Source organism: Schistocerca piceifrons, chromosome 3 (assembly GCF_021461385.2).
Source record: "Schistocerca piceifrons isolate TAMUIC-IGC-003096 chromosome 3, iqSchPice1.1, whole genome shotgun sequence".
Lineage (NCBI taxonomy): Eukaryota > Metazoa > Arthropoda > Insecta > Orthoptera > Acrididae > Schistocerca > Schistocerca piceifrons.
The window spans coordinates 34,233,595-34,248,409 of NC_060140.1; the positions used below are offsets into that span (position 1 = coordinate 34,233,595).

The 14,815-nt window shown below is 44.7% G+C and overlaps 1 protein-coding gene across 1 annotated transcript in view; it reads right to left on the reverse strand.

The window, feature by feature from the left end:
• The window catches only part of LOC124788372 (transient receptor potential-gamma protein-like), a 389,094-nt gene that overhangs the window by 96,976 nt on the left and 277,303 nt on the right, over positions 1-14,815 (reverse strand). Inside the window, exons 14-15 of the mRNA XM_047255637.1 lie at positions 14,481-14,638; positions 14,242-14,426 (exon numbers count right to left, since the gene is read on the reverse strand). Coding sequence (XP_047111593.1) covers positions 14,242-14,426; positions 14,481-14,638 — 343 coding nt within the window. The remainder of the gene's footprint in view (positions 1-14,241; positions 14,427-14,480; positions 14,639-14,815) is intronic.

Sequence of the window (14,815 nt, forward strand, 5' to 3'; positions counted from 1 at the left end):
GTAGAAATCAAATGTGTGTGAATTCCTAAGGGACCAAACTGCTGAGGTCATCAGTGCCTAGTCGCACACACTACTTAAACTAAAACTAACTTATGCTAAGAACAGCTCATACATCCATGCCTAAGGGAGGACTCGAACCTTGATGGGAGGGACTGCACAGTCCATGACATGGCGCCTCAAACCGCGTGGCCACTCCGCACTGCAGCAGATAGGTTCGAGGAAGGTGGCTCGTTACGAGGTATGAGTGTGCCAGAAATATGATTCACTGGTGGCTGTAATCATTAATGGACTTCTCCATAGGATCCAACACAGGTACTCGTATGTGGTTGAATGTAAATACTTGATTCCAAATCATAGACATCATTTCTACCGAAAGTGTAGCACTAGAGATCTGAAAAGCTAGTGTACATTTCTTATGACCTCAGTCATCATACCATCTACTACTGTTTCTGACCCTTCTCAATCAATCATCGCCTATAGCTCAGTGGATATATCACAGAACCTCTGACATGGCATCGAGATAGAATGTGTTACAAATATTGGAGAAATATATAGCAGCGGCGGCGAGAGGGAGTTACCGGTTTCATACCACACTCCTTAGCCGAATCACTTTCAAAATGTGGTAATGTTATTACAAGGTTGCACCATTGGCAACATGTTGGTCTGATACTATATACTCCGGCGATCACCGTCTATATTCAGTGTCATGGTATTTGTCTGCAAGAAACCACTTCATTCAGAGGTAACCCCATACGTATAGCTTTCAATATGGATACTTGTATGTACTTGTAGAACCAAGACCACTTGTGATTGTAATATGGTTGTGTTTTTTAACATCTGGCGGTTTGTAAGACGATTACGCCTCTCTTTCTAAGACACAGTGGTACCACTCACAAGAAAACTTATTAATATGTCCATCCATCATGACTCTTGGTCAGTATTATTTCATATCACCGGCAATCATTTATTGGCAAAGTATTATACTTAGTAGTAGGGGATGCGCGATAACTTCACCTTGAGCACCAGGCTTATAAAGTAGGTGTCTGTGTTCCAACATGTGCAAAAGAAATGACTAGTCGTAGGGAAGGTATGGATCTGACATGGAAGACTGTGATAGCAAAGGGGACAGTATTTAAAGTCGAAATAATAATACAGATATTTCTATTTCCAGAGCCACAGCCATCAGCAGCGAGTATTTCTGTTACTTCGCTCATTGTCGAATTTCGTTCAATTGAGACTGCAATCGTAACATTCAATTGTAAATATAGCGATCAAATATATATGTGACCGATTTCTGTGCGGCTGGTCCCGGCGGAGGTTCGAGTCCTCCCTCGGGCATGGGTGTGTGTGTTTGTTCTTAGGATAATTTAGGTTAAGTAGTGTGTAAGCTTAGGGACTGATGACCTTAGCAGTTAAGCCCCATAAGATTTCACACACATTTGATCATTTTTTTGTGACTGATTTCCTAGGAGAATTCTGTCTAGGGGTGCTTGGCATGTAGCGCTAGTGACCAATACGGGGATGATTCACGTTTCCCATTAACGATAGGAGCTGTCCGAATGGAAAGGTCTGTTGGGAATGGAGGAATGTAGCTGACTTAACTGTATCGTCCTCTAGACGGCCGATTAGTGAACTAATAGTATGTGTTGGGTAGCTTTCGTGATCGCATGGAAATCTGAGAAGATTCAACATGGACATATGTTTGCACTGGACCATTATTCCCTCCCATGTAAATTGTTTGGTTGAGTGCTTCTTCTCATTTTGCATCTTTGATTAGCTGAGAGGACATAGATTGTTGTGTGTGCATCTAGCAGGTGAAAGGGGGGAAGACATGTTTGCTGGTTCTCTAGACATGAGAAACACCTTAGTTGACTTTGTAAATTATAGGGATGATTTGGAATCTCTTACATCACTGACTTCGGTAATCGCAGAGTGGAATTATCAGTTTCCTCTACTTTTTCGATTTCTCCCATATAGGAATTCACAGACGGCACAAGTTTCTAGTTACTCTATGGTTTACAGCACGCTTCACCTAGATAAAGTTTAGGGTTTCTAGAGAAATAATTTCCAGTCTATATCTTCGGAATTATGCCGTGCAAGCGATGCTGCTATGCAAGCGATATTGCTATGTTCTCGATATCGATAAGTACTGCAAAAATGGTATGATATTCTAGCAAACTATTCGAAATTACATATGTTCTTGTAATCCCAGTGTCTGAAGATGTGTGTAGAAAAGCAAGCAAGCAAGCAGGTACGGATCAGAAAAAGTAACACATTTGTGCCGAGGGGAGAACGAGCTTGTCTTTGCACAACAGTTCTGAGACTGACTTCGATCCACTGAGGGCATGCTGGTCACGCGTTGGGAGTAGTTGACCACCAGACCTCGTTCGAAATACGTTGTCCCACGAGTATACCTATGGTGCATGTGCTTATCCTGTGTGCCTTCGCGATATATGTACGAATAATGTAAAACGGGTGATTTTGTATGGCCCAGGATACGAATTGTATGTTTACTAGATCGACAAGGTATGCAGCGATATATTGCTGGGTTGGAGATCGGTTTCATGCTCTAATATTCAAGCTCCTGTCATCAGACGGAGAGCAGTGTAATTGTAAGTAAGAGTCTTTCTGTGTTTGACGATATGTACAGGACTTTTAAGGTTTAATTGCCAGTGCAATATGGCGATCTGTGTAAAATAGCTTTTGCCGCTGAAAGTATCGTCTGCAGAAAAAATATGGTGCTTCCACACTGGTAGCATCAGTAATACGGTGGGTAAATTCGATAAGAACCAATCATAATCATTTATTCACAAGACATCTTTTGTGTTGGGATGTAGGAGTCTCTACATAGCGGTGAGAACATTATCGGCACCCCTAAGCGTACCCTTTCATTTTCCTTGTTCTTCTATCGATAGTGATGTTGATTACAGTACACCAACCCATGTCGGTGATATCTTTCCAAGCATTACGTCCGCGGGAGTGGTATTCATAATCACACAAAGTGCCGGATGCCAGTCCTTCATAAGACTTTTTTGAGAGAACACTGACAGGAGGCAGCACCTTCCAGAAGCGCTGATTAGAAAACTTTGTCACATAATTTCCTTGGCCTGAGGAGAACCGAGATGTATAGCCAGAGTGAGTGTAGGCATACCATAATTTTTTGGGCACTGTACAGGTATAAAAGATAACTGCACTGTTTGTTTGAAATGCATATACAGGGTGTCCAGAAAAGGGCTCCCTGATTTCAAAATTAAATATCTCGAAAACAAAGATCGATAGAGGAATGCAGTAAACGGTATGTTTATTGTGAAAGCTGCAAGAAGTTTATACAGCAGTTTCAAATAATAGTTACAAAAGCTGCTAACAGATGGCGCTGTACGCTGTACAGCTCATATCAGCTTACATAAGTGAAATAATCGTATGAAAACAATCTTTGCAAACAATCACATCACAATGTTTTCAAAATGTTCACCATTGGCACTACAGAGGTGGCGCAAACGATGAATGAAATTCGCCATCACATTGCGTAGTGTCTCAACCAAAATGGATTCACATGCCACAGAGATCGCCGATTCAAGCTCGTCCAGCGTGGCGGGATGCTTTGGGTATACCATGTCTTTCACTGTGCCCCACAAAAAAAATGTCACAGGGAGTCAAATCCGGCTAATATGGAGGCCAATCCATGCCTGCACCAGTAAATTTGGGATATTCCAAAGCAATGATTCGATTCCCAAAGTATTCCTCAAGAAATCGAAACACTTGTTCGGTCCGATGTGGTCAGGCTCCATCTTGCATAAACCATTAAGTACCTGGTTGATCCTCTTGCTGTGTGGCGACAAATTGTTCCAAAATTGCAACGTAACGTGCACCAGTGACCGTTTCTCGAATAAAAAAGGGCCAAAATGCCTCTGCTGCATACTGCAGCCCACACAGTAACTTTAAGAGGATACAGAGGTTTTGCTTCACACCAATATGGCTTTTCGGAACCCCAAAATCGCCAGTTCTGCTTATTCACGTATCCATTCAGGTGGAAGTGTGCTTCATCTGTAAACCAGATGCAGCCAGCATCAAATCCTTCACTAACAATCATTGTGAGCATCTGATTAGCAAAGGCAACCCTTTGTTGCACAGATCGTACGGGTATGGCCTGGTGCATTTGAATTTTGAATGGAAACATGTGTAGGCTCTTTCTCAGTATTTTCTGCGTGCTGGAACGCTTCAAACCAGTCTCAGATGCACTTCTATGGGCGGATGACATTGGATTTCGCTGAATAATTCCAGAAACTGTGGCGATATTTTCAGGCGTAAGTGCGGTTTGCTTGTGGCCAACATGCCAACTAGATCATCAGTTACGCTGCCTGTTCGTTGAAATTTTGCGAAGAGCGTACAAATGGTTTTAGCATCGGGTCCTTTTGGAACATTAAATCGTGCTTGAAAACTTCGCCTTGTTGCCGTAGGGCTCTCTTCTAACCTGTGGTACTCTAGCACCAGAAAAACACGTTGTTCAGTGAGTACACGGTTTTAATCTCTTCCTTCGGTACGCTAACCTCCTTTCACGATTCAAGAGTGGAACTGATCGCTCTGGCCTTCTGATCACTATTTATACTAGGCATTACATATGGCGATTACAGCGCCATCTGTAAGCAGCTTTTGTAACTATTATTTGAAACTGCTGTATAAACTTCTTACAGCTTTCACAATAAACATACCGTTTACTGCATTCCTCTATCGATCTTTGTTTTCGAGATATTTAATTTTGAAATCAGGGAGTCCTTTTCTGGACACCCTGTATATTGCATTTCAAAGTTACTGCGGCTTATGTCGTGGCATGATCAGGGAAAATGAATGTATGTCCTATTGTGACAGATGTATAGATTCAGCATATCGATAAGTGCGAGCATATGAGAGATATTTTTACGTGGTAAATTATGTGCGCTATAGATACTGAGATTCGTTGCAGAACCACAGCTGTCAAGATGAGATATTACCTGCACGTTGATCGGTGTCAGACTTTAGCAGCAATCGTAATATTTAATTGTAGTTCAAATGGTTCAAATGGCTCTGAGCTGCAGTCATGGACTGTGCAACTGATCCCGGCGGAGGTTCGAGTCCTCCCTCGGGCATGGGTGTGTGTGTTTGTCCTTAGGATAATTTCAGTTAAGTAGTGTGTAAACTTAGGGACTGATGACCTTAGCACTTACGTCCAATACGATTTCACACACATTTGAACATTTTTGGCTCTGAGCACAATGGGACTTAATATCTGAGGTCATCAGTCCTCTAGAACTTAGAACTACTTAAACCTAACTATTCTAAGGACATGACACACATCCATGCCCAAGGTAGGATTTGAACCTGCGACCATCCCAGTTGTGCAGTTAGAGACTGATGTGCCTAGAACTGCTCAACCACAGCGACCGGTAGTTACACTGGTAAATATGTTCCTGGCTCCCAATATTATTGTGAATCTTGTATGTATTTGATGACCTGTAGACAACTTTTGCGGGGTTTAACTGCCAGTGCAATATGGCAATGTGTAGAAAATAGTATTTTGCCTCTGAATGTCTCATCTGCAAAAAGAGGAAGGGCAGATAATGCTCCCACACCGGCTGCAGTAGCAGTTTGACTGGTAAATTCAGTGATGGACAGGCTGTTCCATTAGGATTGCCAGGAACAATGCACCCTTTGCTATTCTGGGAAGCATTTCAACATCTCTTGGCACTGGACCCACACTTCAGCTATGCATCATCGTGCCAGCAACGGTGCCTAGCTAACGAATTTCTTGGGTGTCAAGCATGAAAGGGATGCTGCCACCTTGTGCTTGTGGGTCCTGAACAGCTGTGCAGCTGACCGCCACATCATCCCTTGGCAGGGCCTGCCAATGCCCACAGACTCTGGCATCGCCATTGGCCATTGGGTGGCTGGACATGTTTTTTACTAGCGATCTTTTGTTTTCAACTATATTCCATTGATTTTGCCGACCAATAGGATGCTGGGAATTGAGAAAAACTTCCACATACATGTGAAGAATACTGATTTTATTAATTTGAATAATTTTTTTTGTATCAATGTGGTGTTAGCGGTGCAACAGTTAAGGGGAGGATGTGTGTGAGTGGGTGACATGGAGCAGAACAGCAGGTTACATGCAGAACAATAGGTTAATTTGTGTAACTTTTATGTAAAATGCAGTACAATAGTTTAAGGGGTGGGTGACAAAGAAGAATGCGCCAGAAATGGTGTGCAAAAGCATGTGAAATTCGAAAAGTGTATCAGAAAATGGTGGGAGGACATAACTAATTACTTAATTTGGTATCAAAGGGGGGTACAATAGTTTAAGGAAATTGGGGTGACATGGAAAACCACTTAACAGAACGATAGGTTAGGTGCCGACAAAGGCGCAAACATTAGGTTAAGACACCAAAATACCATGCTGAACATTAGGTTATGCAATAGGTTTGCCCCATGTAATTGTTTCTTACAAGACCTACATGTTTCCAAACAGCAGAGAAAGATGAGCAAGAGAAATCCAACACCACAAACTGATTTTTTTTATAAATAAACAATATACCCTTGAATGTCCTGTTATGAGATTCTTCCTCTCCACCACCACCAGATGGCCATCTTGGATTATGTCATGAAAGGGATGACAGAGGCCTCTGGTGGCAGTACTGTGTACTAGATCAGTTGGACTCTGGACCTTGGGGTGAACACACTTGGTGGCGGTACTGCCTGTAATTGCTTAAATAAGGACTGCAAAGAAAGACTTATGTCCAGCACAGGCAGAGTCCTTTTCCTGCCTATTCCTAGGAAGATGTGGCCATTGGGTGACTTAGGTTAGTGGAGGTAGCCATGGTGTGTTCCATTGTCCAGATTTTCTGGGGGGGGGGGATTTACCAGTGTGTGAAAGGTTAATTAATTGATAAATTTAATAAAGCAGTAAATCAAATTGATAAGAGTGAGAGAAGCTATTCCAATAACTCAGATCTGAAAGTGTACCTGTAGTAGCGAAGGGGGGCAGGGGTGTTGGGGGAGGGGGAGGGGGGTGGGGGACGGTAGGATAAGTGCCTTGAATTCAAAAGGAAATGGAGCTGACATGGAAAACCACTTAATAGAACAACAGGTTAAGTATCTGTCAATGAAAGGAGAACAATAGGTTAAGTACCTGTCAATGAACGGAGAACAATAGGTTAAGTACCTGTCAATCAAAGGAGAACATTAGGTTAAGTACCTGTCAATCAAAGTAGAACAACAGGTTTGCCCATGAGTGCTTACCTGCCCCTGATGTAGGCAACCCACACTAAAAAAATGTGCCACAATGTAACTTGTCCCCCTACTTCTATCGACGACTCAACGCTTCTCCTTTTTGGTGAGTGGTCTTCTTTAATCCATAAGCATTTACTCTCTACCAGAAATAACTTTCTTTGAGCAGAGTATATGCTATGTAGTAATATCCTGGCAGATTAAAACCGTGAGCCAGACATGAACATTGCTCATTAGTGAAAAGCTAAAACGCTATTTCTATTTTCCCGAAATTATAACTAGTAACAGCCACCAAAGCACTTAGTTCTGTGCTGAAAACTTGACTCTTCGTAATCGACTTATCATATATGGAAGAAGCTTGCAGTTGTACACGAATAGTGCTTACAAAGACATCATTTCCACGTAGGAAAACTTTTGAAATTTGTTGGAATGGCACTATCTACCGAAAACCACAGACACATATGTGCATCAGATCTGCAACAAGTGTCAAGCGCGGCAAGGTGGGATGTATCAGGCGAACCGGGTGGCTTGTCATGCGCTGTTTGCACATCATCTGCTCCTCAGCGCGCACGCGCCCCACTACCTCGCATCACCTCTCAGTTTCATCATAATCGGCACAGACGGTCACACTTTTCTACTGTTCCATCCGTGTGCATCCAAAAAAACAAAAACACTATCAAACGCCTCGTCCAACGCTGATGTCAGCCCCTCGAACAAGCTACCCTGCACTCTGCGCGTAATACAAGTCCTGTGGCGTGTAATAAAAAACTGAAGCATTTCCTTTCTGACACCATCACAACTTTTCCTTAAAAATTTTACATTTTCGGTCAGTCTGTCTCTGTCATTAATGTGGGGGCTCCTTCTTGTTCACAGGCTACATTTGATTAAGGTAGGAAGTTTTATTGTATACATTGCAACTATTTAACAATATACGATGCGTGAAAGATGTCTTGGAAAATTATATGAGAAATTATCAGAAAAAGATTCGGAAGAATATTAGTGAATGTGTCTGTGGAATTAATGTTACTTAAACTGGCATGACAAGAGAAATAATCTTTGCAGTGAAATGAAATGATCGTATGGCATTTATTGGCCGGGATATCCCCCTTCGGGGATCGGTCGCCGTATTGCAAGTCTTTTTATTTGACCCCGCTTCGGCGACTTGCGTGCCAGTGATGATGAAAATGATGATGAAGGACACACAACACCTAGTCCCCTGCCGGGAATCGAACCCGGGCCCCCTTGCATGGTAGGAGGTAACGCTGCCGCGGCACTACGAAGGCGGACATTTTTGCAGTAATTAAAGCAGATAGGCAGTGAATAGTCCATTTTTCTTTGTACGGGGATACAGGCAAAGTCTATAATTAATAATAAAATTTGTATAAGCCAAAAATTTGTAAGCGAAAATTCAGTAGTTTTTTACCTGGTGATAAAGAAAATCTTGCATGTATAACTGAATTTTTTACTAGCACAAGTGCTGTTTTGTTTGAATTGCAGCGTTGTTGTTGCTGTCTTCAGTTCGAAGACTGGTATGATGCAGATCTCCATAGTACTCTACCCTGTGCTAGCCTCTTCATCTTCGAGCAACTACTGCAGCCTACACCTTTCTGAGTTTGTTTGCTGTATTCATCTTTTAGTCTCCCTCCCTCTAAGATTTTTACTCCCCACACTTATCTCCAATACTAAATTGGAGACCCCTTGACGTCTCAGAATGTGTCCTATCAAACGATCCCTTCTTTTGTTGAGGCTGTGCCACAAATTTCTTAGCTCCCCAATTATCTTCAGTACCTCCTCGTTAGTCATTTGATCTACGTAACTAATCATCAACATTCTTCTGTGGCACCACATTTTGAAAGTTTCTACGAGAGGGTACCAAAAGAACCGTAATTATTTTTTAAAAGCTATATATTTTCAAACTGTTTTCAAAACAACAAATACATTTGACCCACAGGTGCTTCCACTGTTCGCAACATATTTTGTAGTCATCTTTAGAAATGGTGGACAGCTCCACCCTCGGATTTTTCATGACTTCTTCAACGTTGTCAAACCGGTGTCCTTTCATGTCCCTTTTCAAGTGTAGAAATAAACAGAAGTGACACAATGGCAGGTGAGGCGAGTAAGGTGCATGGGGCAGTGGAACCATACCATTTTAGCCATAAAATGTCTAACAGAGATGGCTGTGTATGCAGGTGCGTTGTAGTGGTGGAAGAACCAGTCTCCCGTCTGCCATAGATCGGGTCTTTTCTGAGGCTGAACCGAGCTCCAAAACAACGCGCTAATGTCTGACAGTTGATCAATTGTCTGTCGACGGTCTGTGAGCACAAGCGCTCCAATTTTTTTCAATATTTTCGTCTATTTGTGCAGCTGATACGCGTGCAGAACGAAGTTTGTCATCAGTCGACATGTCGCCATTATCAAATCGAGCAAACCACTCGTGCACATGAATTTTTCCCATAGCGTCCTCTTGGTTTTCAACATTAAAACAGTTTCAGCAGCATCTTTACTGAGTAGAAAACAGAATTTCACAGCTGCACCTTGTTCACTTAAACTCGCCATCAAAAAAAAGGAAACAAGAACAAAACTGCGCTAGCAAAAACAATCACTGCAGACGAACAGAACGAGCCAACACGGGCGGCACTGAACCTGCAATAAGTTGCGTTATACACGGCTAGCGGCAGAAATGCGTACTACACAAGCTCCACCCACAACAGTGTTATTATGCTTTATTTCTTTTTTGGGCACTCACTCGTATTCTCTTTTTGTTTAAACCGTTTACCGTCCATGTTTCACTTATATACACTCCAGATAAATACTTTCACAAAAGACTTCCTGACTTTTAAATCTATATTCAATGTTAACAAATTACTCTTCTTCAGAAATCCCTTTCTCGCCATCGTCAATCTACATTTTGTGTCCTCTCTACTCAGGTCATCGACAGTTATTTTGATGCCCAAATAACAAAACTCATCTACAATTTTTTGCAAATCTAATTCCCATAGCGTCACCTGATTTAATTCGACTACATTCCATTATCCTTGTTTTGCTTTTTGCGATGTTCGTCTTATATCCTTCTTTCAAGACAATGGTCATTCCGTTCAACTGCTCTTCCAAGTCCTTTTGCTGTCACTGACTCACTGACAGAAGTACAATGTCATTGGCAATCCTAAAAGATTTCCTTTTCCCTGAACTTCAGTTCCTACTCCAAATTTTTCTTTTGTTTTCTCTACTGCCTGTTCAATGTACAGATTGAATAACATCGTGGATAGGCGACAATCCCTTCTCAACCACTGCCAAACTTTCGCATCCCTCGACTCTTATAACTGCCGTCTGGTTTTTTGTACAAGCTGTAAGTAGCCTTTCGCGTCTCTCCCCCCCCCCCCCCCCCCCCCACTGTATTTTACCCTTGCTACCTTCAGAGTTTTAAAGCGACCATTCCAGTAACATTGTCAAAAGTTTTCTCTAAATCTACGAACGCTATAAACGTAGGTTTGCTTTTCCTTAACCTAAGGAATCTTCTAAGGTGAGTCGTAGGGTAATTATTGCCTCGCGTGTTCCTACATTTCTCCGGAATCCAACCTGATCTCTGAGATCGGCTTTTATCAGTTTTCCATTCTTCTGCAAAGAATTCGTATTAGTACTTTACAATCATGACTTATTAAACTGATAGTTCGGTAATTTTCACACAAGTCAGCAACAGCTTTTTTTGGAGTTGGAATTAATACATTCTTCTTAAAGTCTGAGAGTATTTCGCCTGTCTCGTGCATTTTGCACCACATGGAAGAGTTTCGTCATGACTGGTTCTCCCAAGGCTATCAGTAGCTTTGACGAAATATCGTTTAGTCCCGGGGCCTTGTTTCGACTTAGATCTTTCAGAGCTCTGTCGTATTCTTCTCGCAGTATTATATCTCCCACGTCATCTTTATGTATGTCCACTTTTGTTTGTACAACATTGCCTTCAAGTTTATCTCCCTTGTATGGACCCTCCACACACTCCTTGCAACTTTCTGCTTTCCCTTCTTCCCCTAAGACTGGTTTTCCACCTGAACTTTTTATATTCGCAGAGCTGCTTTTCCTTTCCCCGTCCTTAAATTTTTCCTTTAGGCGGTATCCGCAGTCTCCCTAGTGAAATCATTATTAAACGTTTATACTCTCTTTGGCCTCGTTCATTTGCTGCATTTTTATTTTTTCTCCTATTATAAATTAAATTCAATCTCTCTTGTGTTATCCAAGGATATATACTAGGCCTTCTCTTTTTTACGTATTTGATCCTCTACTGCCTTCATTATTTCATATCTTAAGGCTACCAATTCGTCTTGTACTGTATTCCTTTCCCCCAGTCTTGTTAACTGTTGCCTAAGGCTCTGAAACTTTCAGCAACCACTGGTTCTTTCAACTTATTCAGGTCGCATTTCCTTGATTTCCTGCCTTTTTCCAATGTCTTCAGTTTTAATGTACAATTCATAAACAATAAATTGTGGTCAGAGTCTACATCTGCTGCTGGAATTTTTTTTTTTTTTTTTTTTTTTTTTTTTTTTTTTTTTTTTTTGTGGTTTTAGGGCGCACAACTACAGTGGTCATTAGCGCCCAGACTAAGTTATGAATGCACTGCGAGGCACAAGGTTAAAACAGTAACTAAAATGGACAACACTATAAAAGGCACATTACCAGGCAAGGGATTACAAGAAAACAGCATAATCAAATGTCCTTAGACAGGTTTGTCAAGTGGATAAAACGAAGAACGCGAGCAGCTGCTCCTGGGTCATCCGCTAAAATGTCATCCAGAGTACATGGCAGGCCAGATCAATGCGCAGTGTATTAAAATTCGGACAGGACGTTAAAATGTGGCGTACCGTCAGCAATTGCCCACGTGGGCAGAACGGCGCTGGCGCAGCCGTCAGCAGATGGCGGTGGCTGAACCGGCAGTGACCAATCCGCAACCGGGCCAAAACGACCTCCTCCCGCCGAGAAGGGCGTGAAGAGGTCGTCCGAGCCGTGGGGAGAGGTTTCGAGGCCCGAAGCTTGTTGTCAGTAAGTGCAGACCAATCGGCATGCCACAGCGATAAACTGCACTGACAAATGACCCTGCTAAAATCGGATGAAGGCACACGACAAGAATCTATCCGAGGCTGGAGGACCGCAGCCTTGGCTGCGCCATCTGCAGCTTCGTTTCCAGGGACACCGACATGGCCAGGAACCCACATAAAGCTAACCGGAGAACCGACGTCCGCCAGCTGCTGAAGAGAGCGTTGGATCCGGTGCACGAAAGGGAAATGTAGTATATGATGAAAATATAAGTGGTGGAATTTTCATGTACAGACGATTTCTTGACTTACGCATTGGTATGTTTGAGGAGCTGGAAACCAATGAGCGGACTCCAGGCTAGGAAAACAGACACCACGGAGAGAGCAAGCAGAAGTGGCAGCGCTGAGGTTACAAGAGGTAAGCAGTAACAGTGCAGGGCTGCGAACTGCAAACGTTCCGGGCGTTTGTCACAGGGAGAAGTTTTACTTCAGAGAGTTAACTGGTAACTTCAAAAACGACCTAAACGCAACTGTAAGGTGACACGGCAGATGTTGGTCGCATACAGACGCTTTTTAGCGTAGGTAGCGACGTCAGTGGAGTCGTAGAGGCTACAGTGAGACTGGAGACGAGAAAAACGAGAGAGAAGTATCTTGCTTTAGCGTGAACGCAAGTAACGAAAAACACTGTTTTCTCCAGCCATGTTGGGAACGGTAGCGCAATTAAGCTTTCTGGTGAACGCTATGCTACCAAATTTGGAGTATTTTAGTTTAAAAGTTGGGAACATCCCTATCCAGAGAGTGGGAAAGGAGAAGGTGATTGGCCAGAGGCAGCACGCAGGAGCAGAGTCCAATGTCTGTAAAATGGCGGTAGGTTGGCGGACGAGTGTAGACAGGGCGAAATACTGCGCCGCCACACCCTTTAAAATCTCGAGTTCCCCGTGTGGAAACCGCTGCGCAGCCAGGTCGGTGCCGCTCGTCACCATTCTGGGGTGAGCTGCGACGAGTCTCGTTCTCCCACTCGGAGTGCTGCTCACGTGTTTGTACTTTAGGATGCTGTTAGTGACTGCTGCTTCTCTCAGCTCTCATCTCACACACTCTGACACCGAGTTCTGTTGTGCCAACAGTCGAGTACTTCGCTTTTTCCGATGCGTAGGAATGGCCTCATTGTACGAAGTATGTAGTTTGAATGCAGCAAAAGGGTGTTAATCAGACCCGAGAGTCTGCCGCGCGCCCCGCTACGAATTTCCTCGTCGAGTCCAAAAATCCGCACCTTTCGTAGGCGTCCAGCGACAGTGTTTGGGGTTGACCTGAGCCATCACTGGAAATTTGTCTTCCTGCATTTGGTCTTATCAGGTCTGTAATTGCAGACTGACCTGATACCCTCTTTTTTCCCCTCTATCCTATGCTAAAAAATGGCAGAATAAATCTCGGGAATGCAATCAGTCTAGCATTCACCCCAAATATAGGTTTTTTGTGGGAATAAAATCATTGTAGTGTACTATATTTACATTCGTGCAGCTGGCGCCTCTATTTCTTATCAACTGCAAGTGCGAAGCCAAGGCAGAGCGCGAGCAGGGGCTGGCTACCTGGGCGGCTAGGCTACCTGGGCGGCTAGGCTACCTGGGCGGCTAGGCTACCTGAGCGGCTATGCTACCTGGGCGGCTAGGCTACCTGGGCCGCTAGGCTACCTGGGCCGCTAGGCTACCTGGGCCGCTAGGCTACCTGGGCCGCTAGGCTACCTGGGCGGCTAGGCTACCTGAGCGGCTAGGCTACCTGGGCCGCTAGGCTACCTGGGCGGCTAGGCTACCTGGGCCGCTAGGCTACCTGGGCGGCTAGGCTACCTGGGCCGCTAGGCTACCTGGGCGGCTAGGCTACCTGGGCCGCTAGGCTACCTGGGCGGCTAGGCTACCTGGGCGGCTAGGCTACCTGGGCCGCTAGGCTACCTGGGCGGCTAGGCTACCTGGGCGCGAAGCGTGCCAGCACGCGGTGGTGGTCGCCGTTGTGGGCGTCCGCGGAGGCGGCGGACAGACCGGGCGACAGCAGCCCGGCGGCGCTGTGGTGCGGCGACTTCTTGGGCGTCGAGCCGGCGAAGATGGCCGACGTGGTCGAGCCGAAGAGGTCGTGCAGGTGCGCGGGCAGCGCGTGCTCGTGGCCGTGGCCGTGCGCCGCCCCCGCGCCCGCCCCCGGTGCCGCCCCCGCCGCCGCGGCCGCCGCCGCCACCGACTGGTGGTGCGCCAGGCTGGCCATCAGCTCCGCCACCGAGCCGAGCGGCGCGCCCGACGTCTGCGGCGCCGGCGCGATGTTGAAGCCCTTCATCAGGCGGCGCTCCTTCTGCCGGTTCTTCTTGCCGCCCGAGCCTGCGAAGCGACCGCGCGCACTACAGTAGGTCGCCGCCTCCACGACAACATTTCTACACTCACTCTACTTATTTGTGCATTTCGTGAGAGAGATTCCGCGATGTCACAAACTTCTGGGGTGACGGAGAAGGATAAATGCATTAATACGATGCAGCCGATTCGAGTCCGGTAACGACC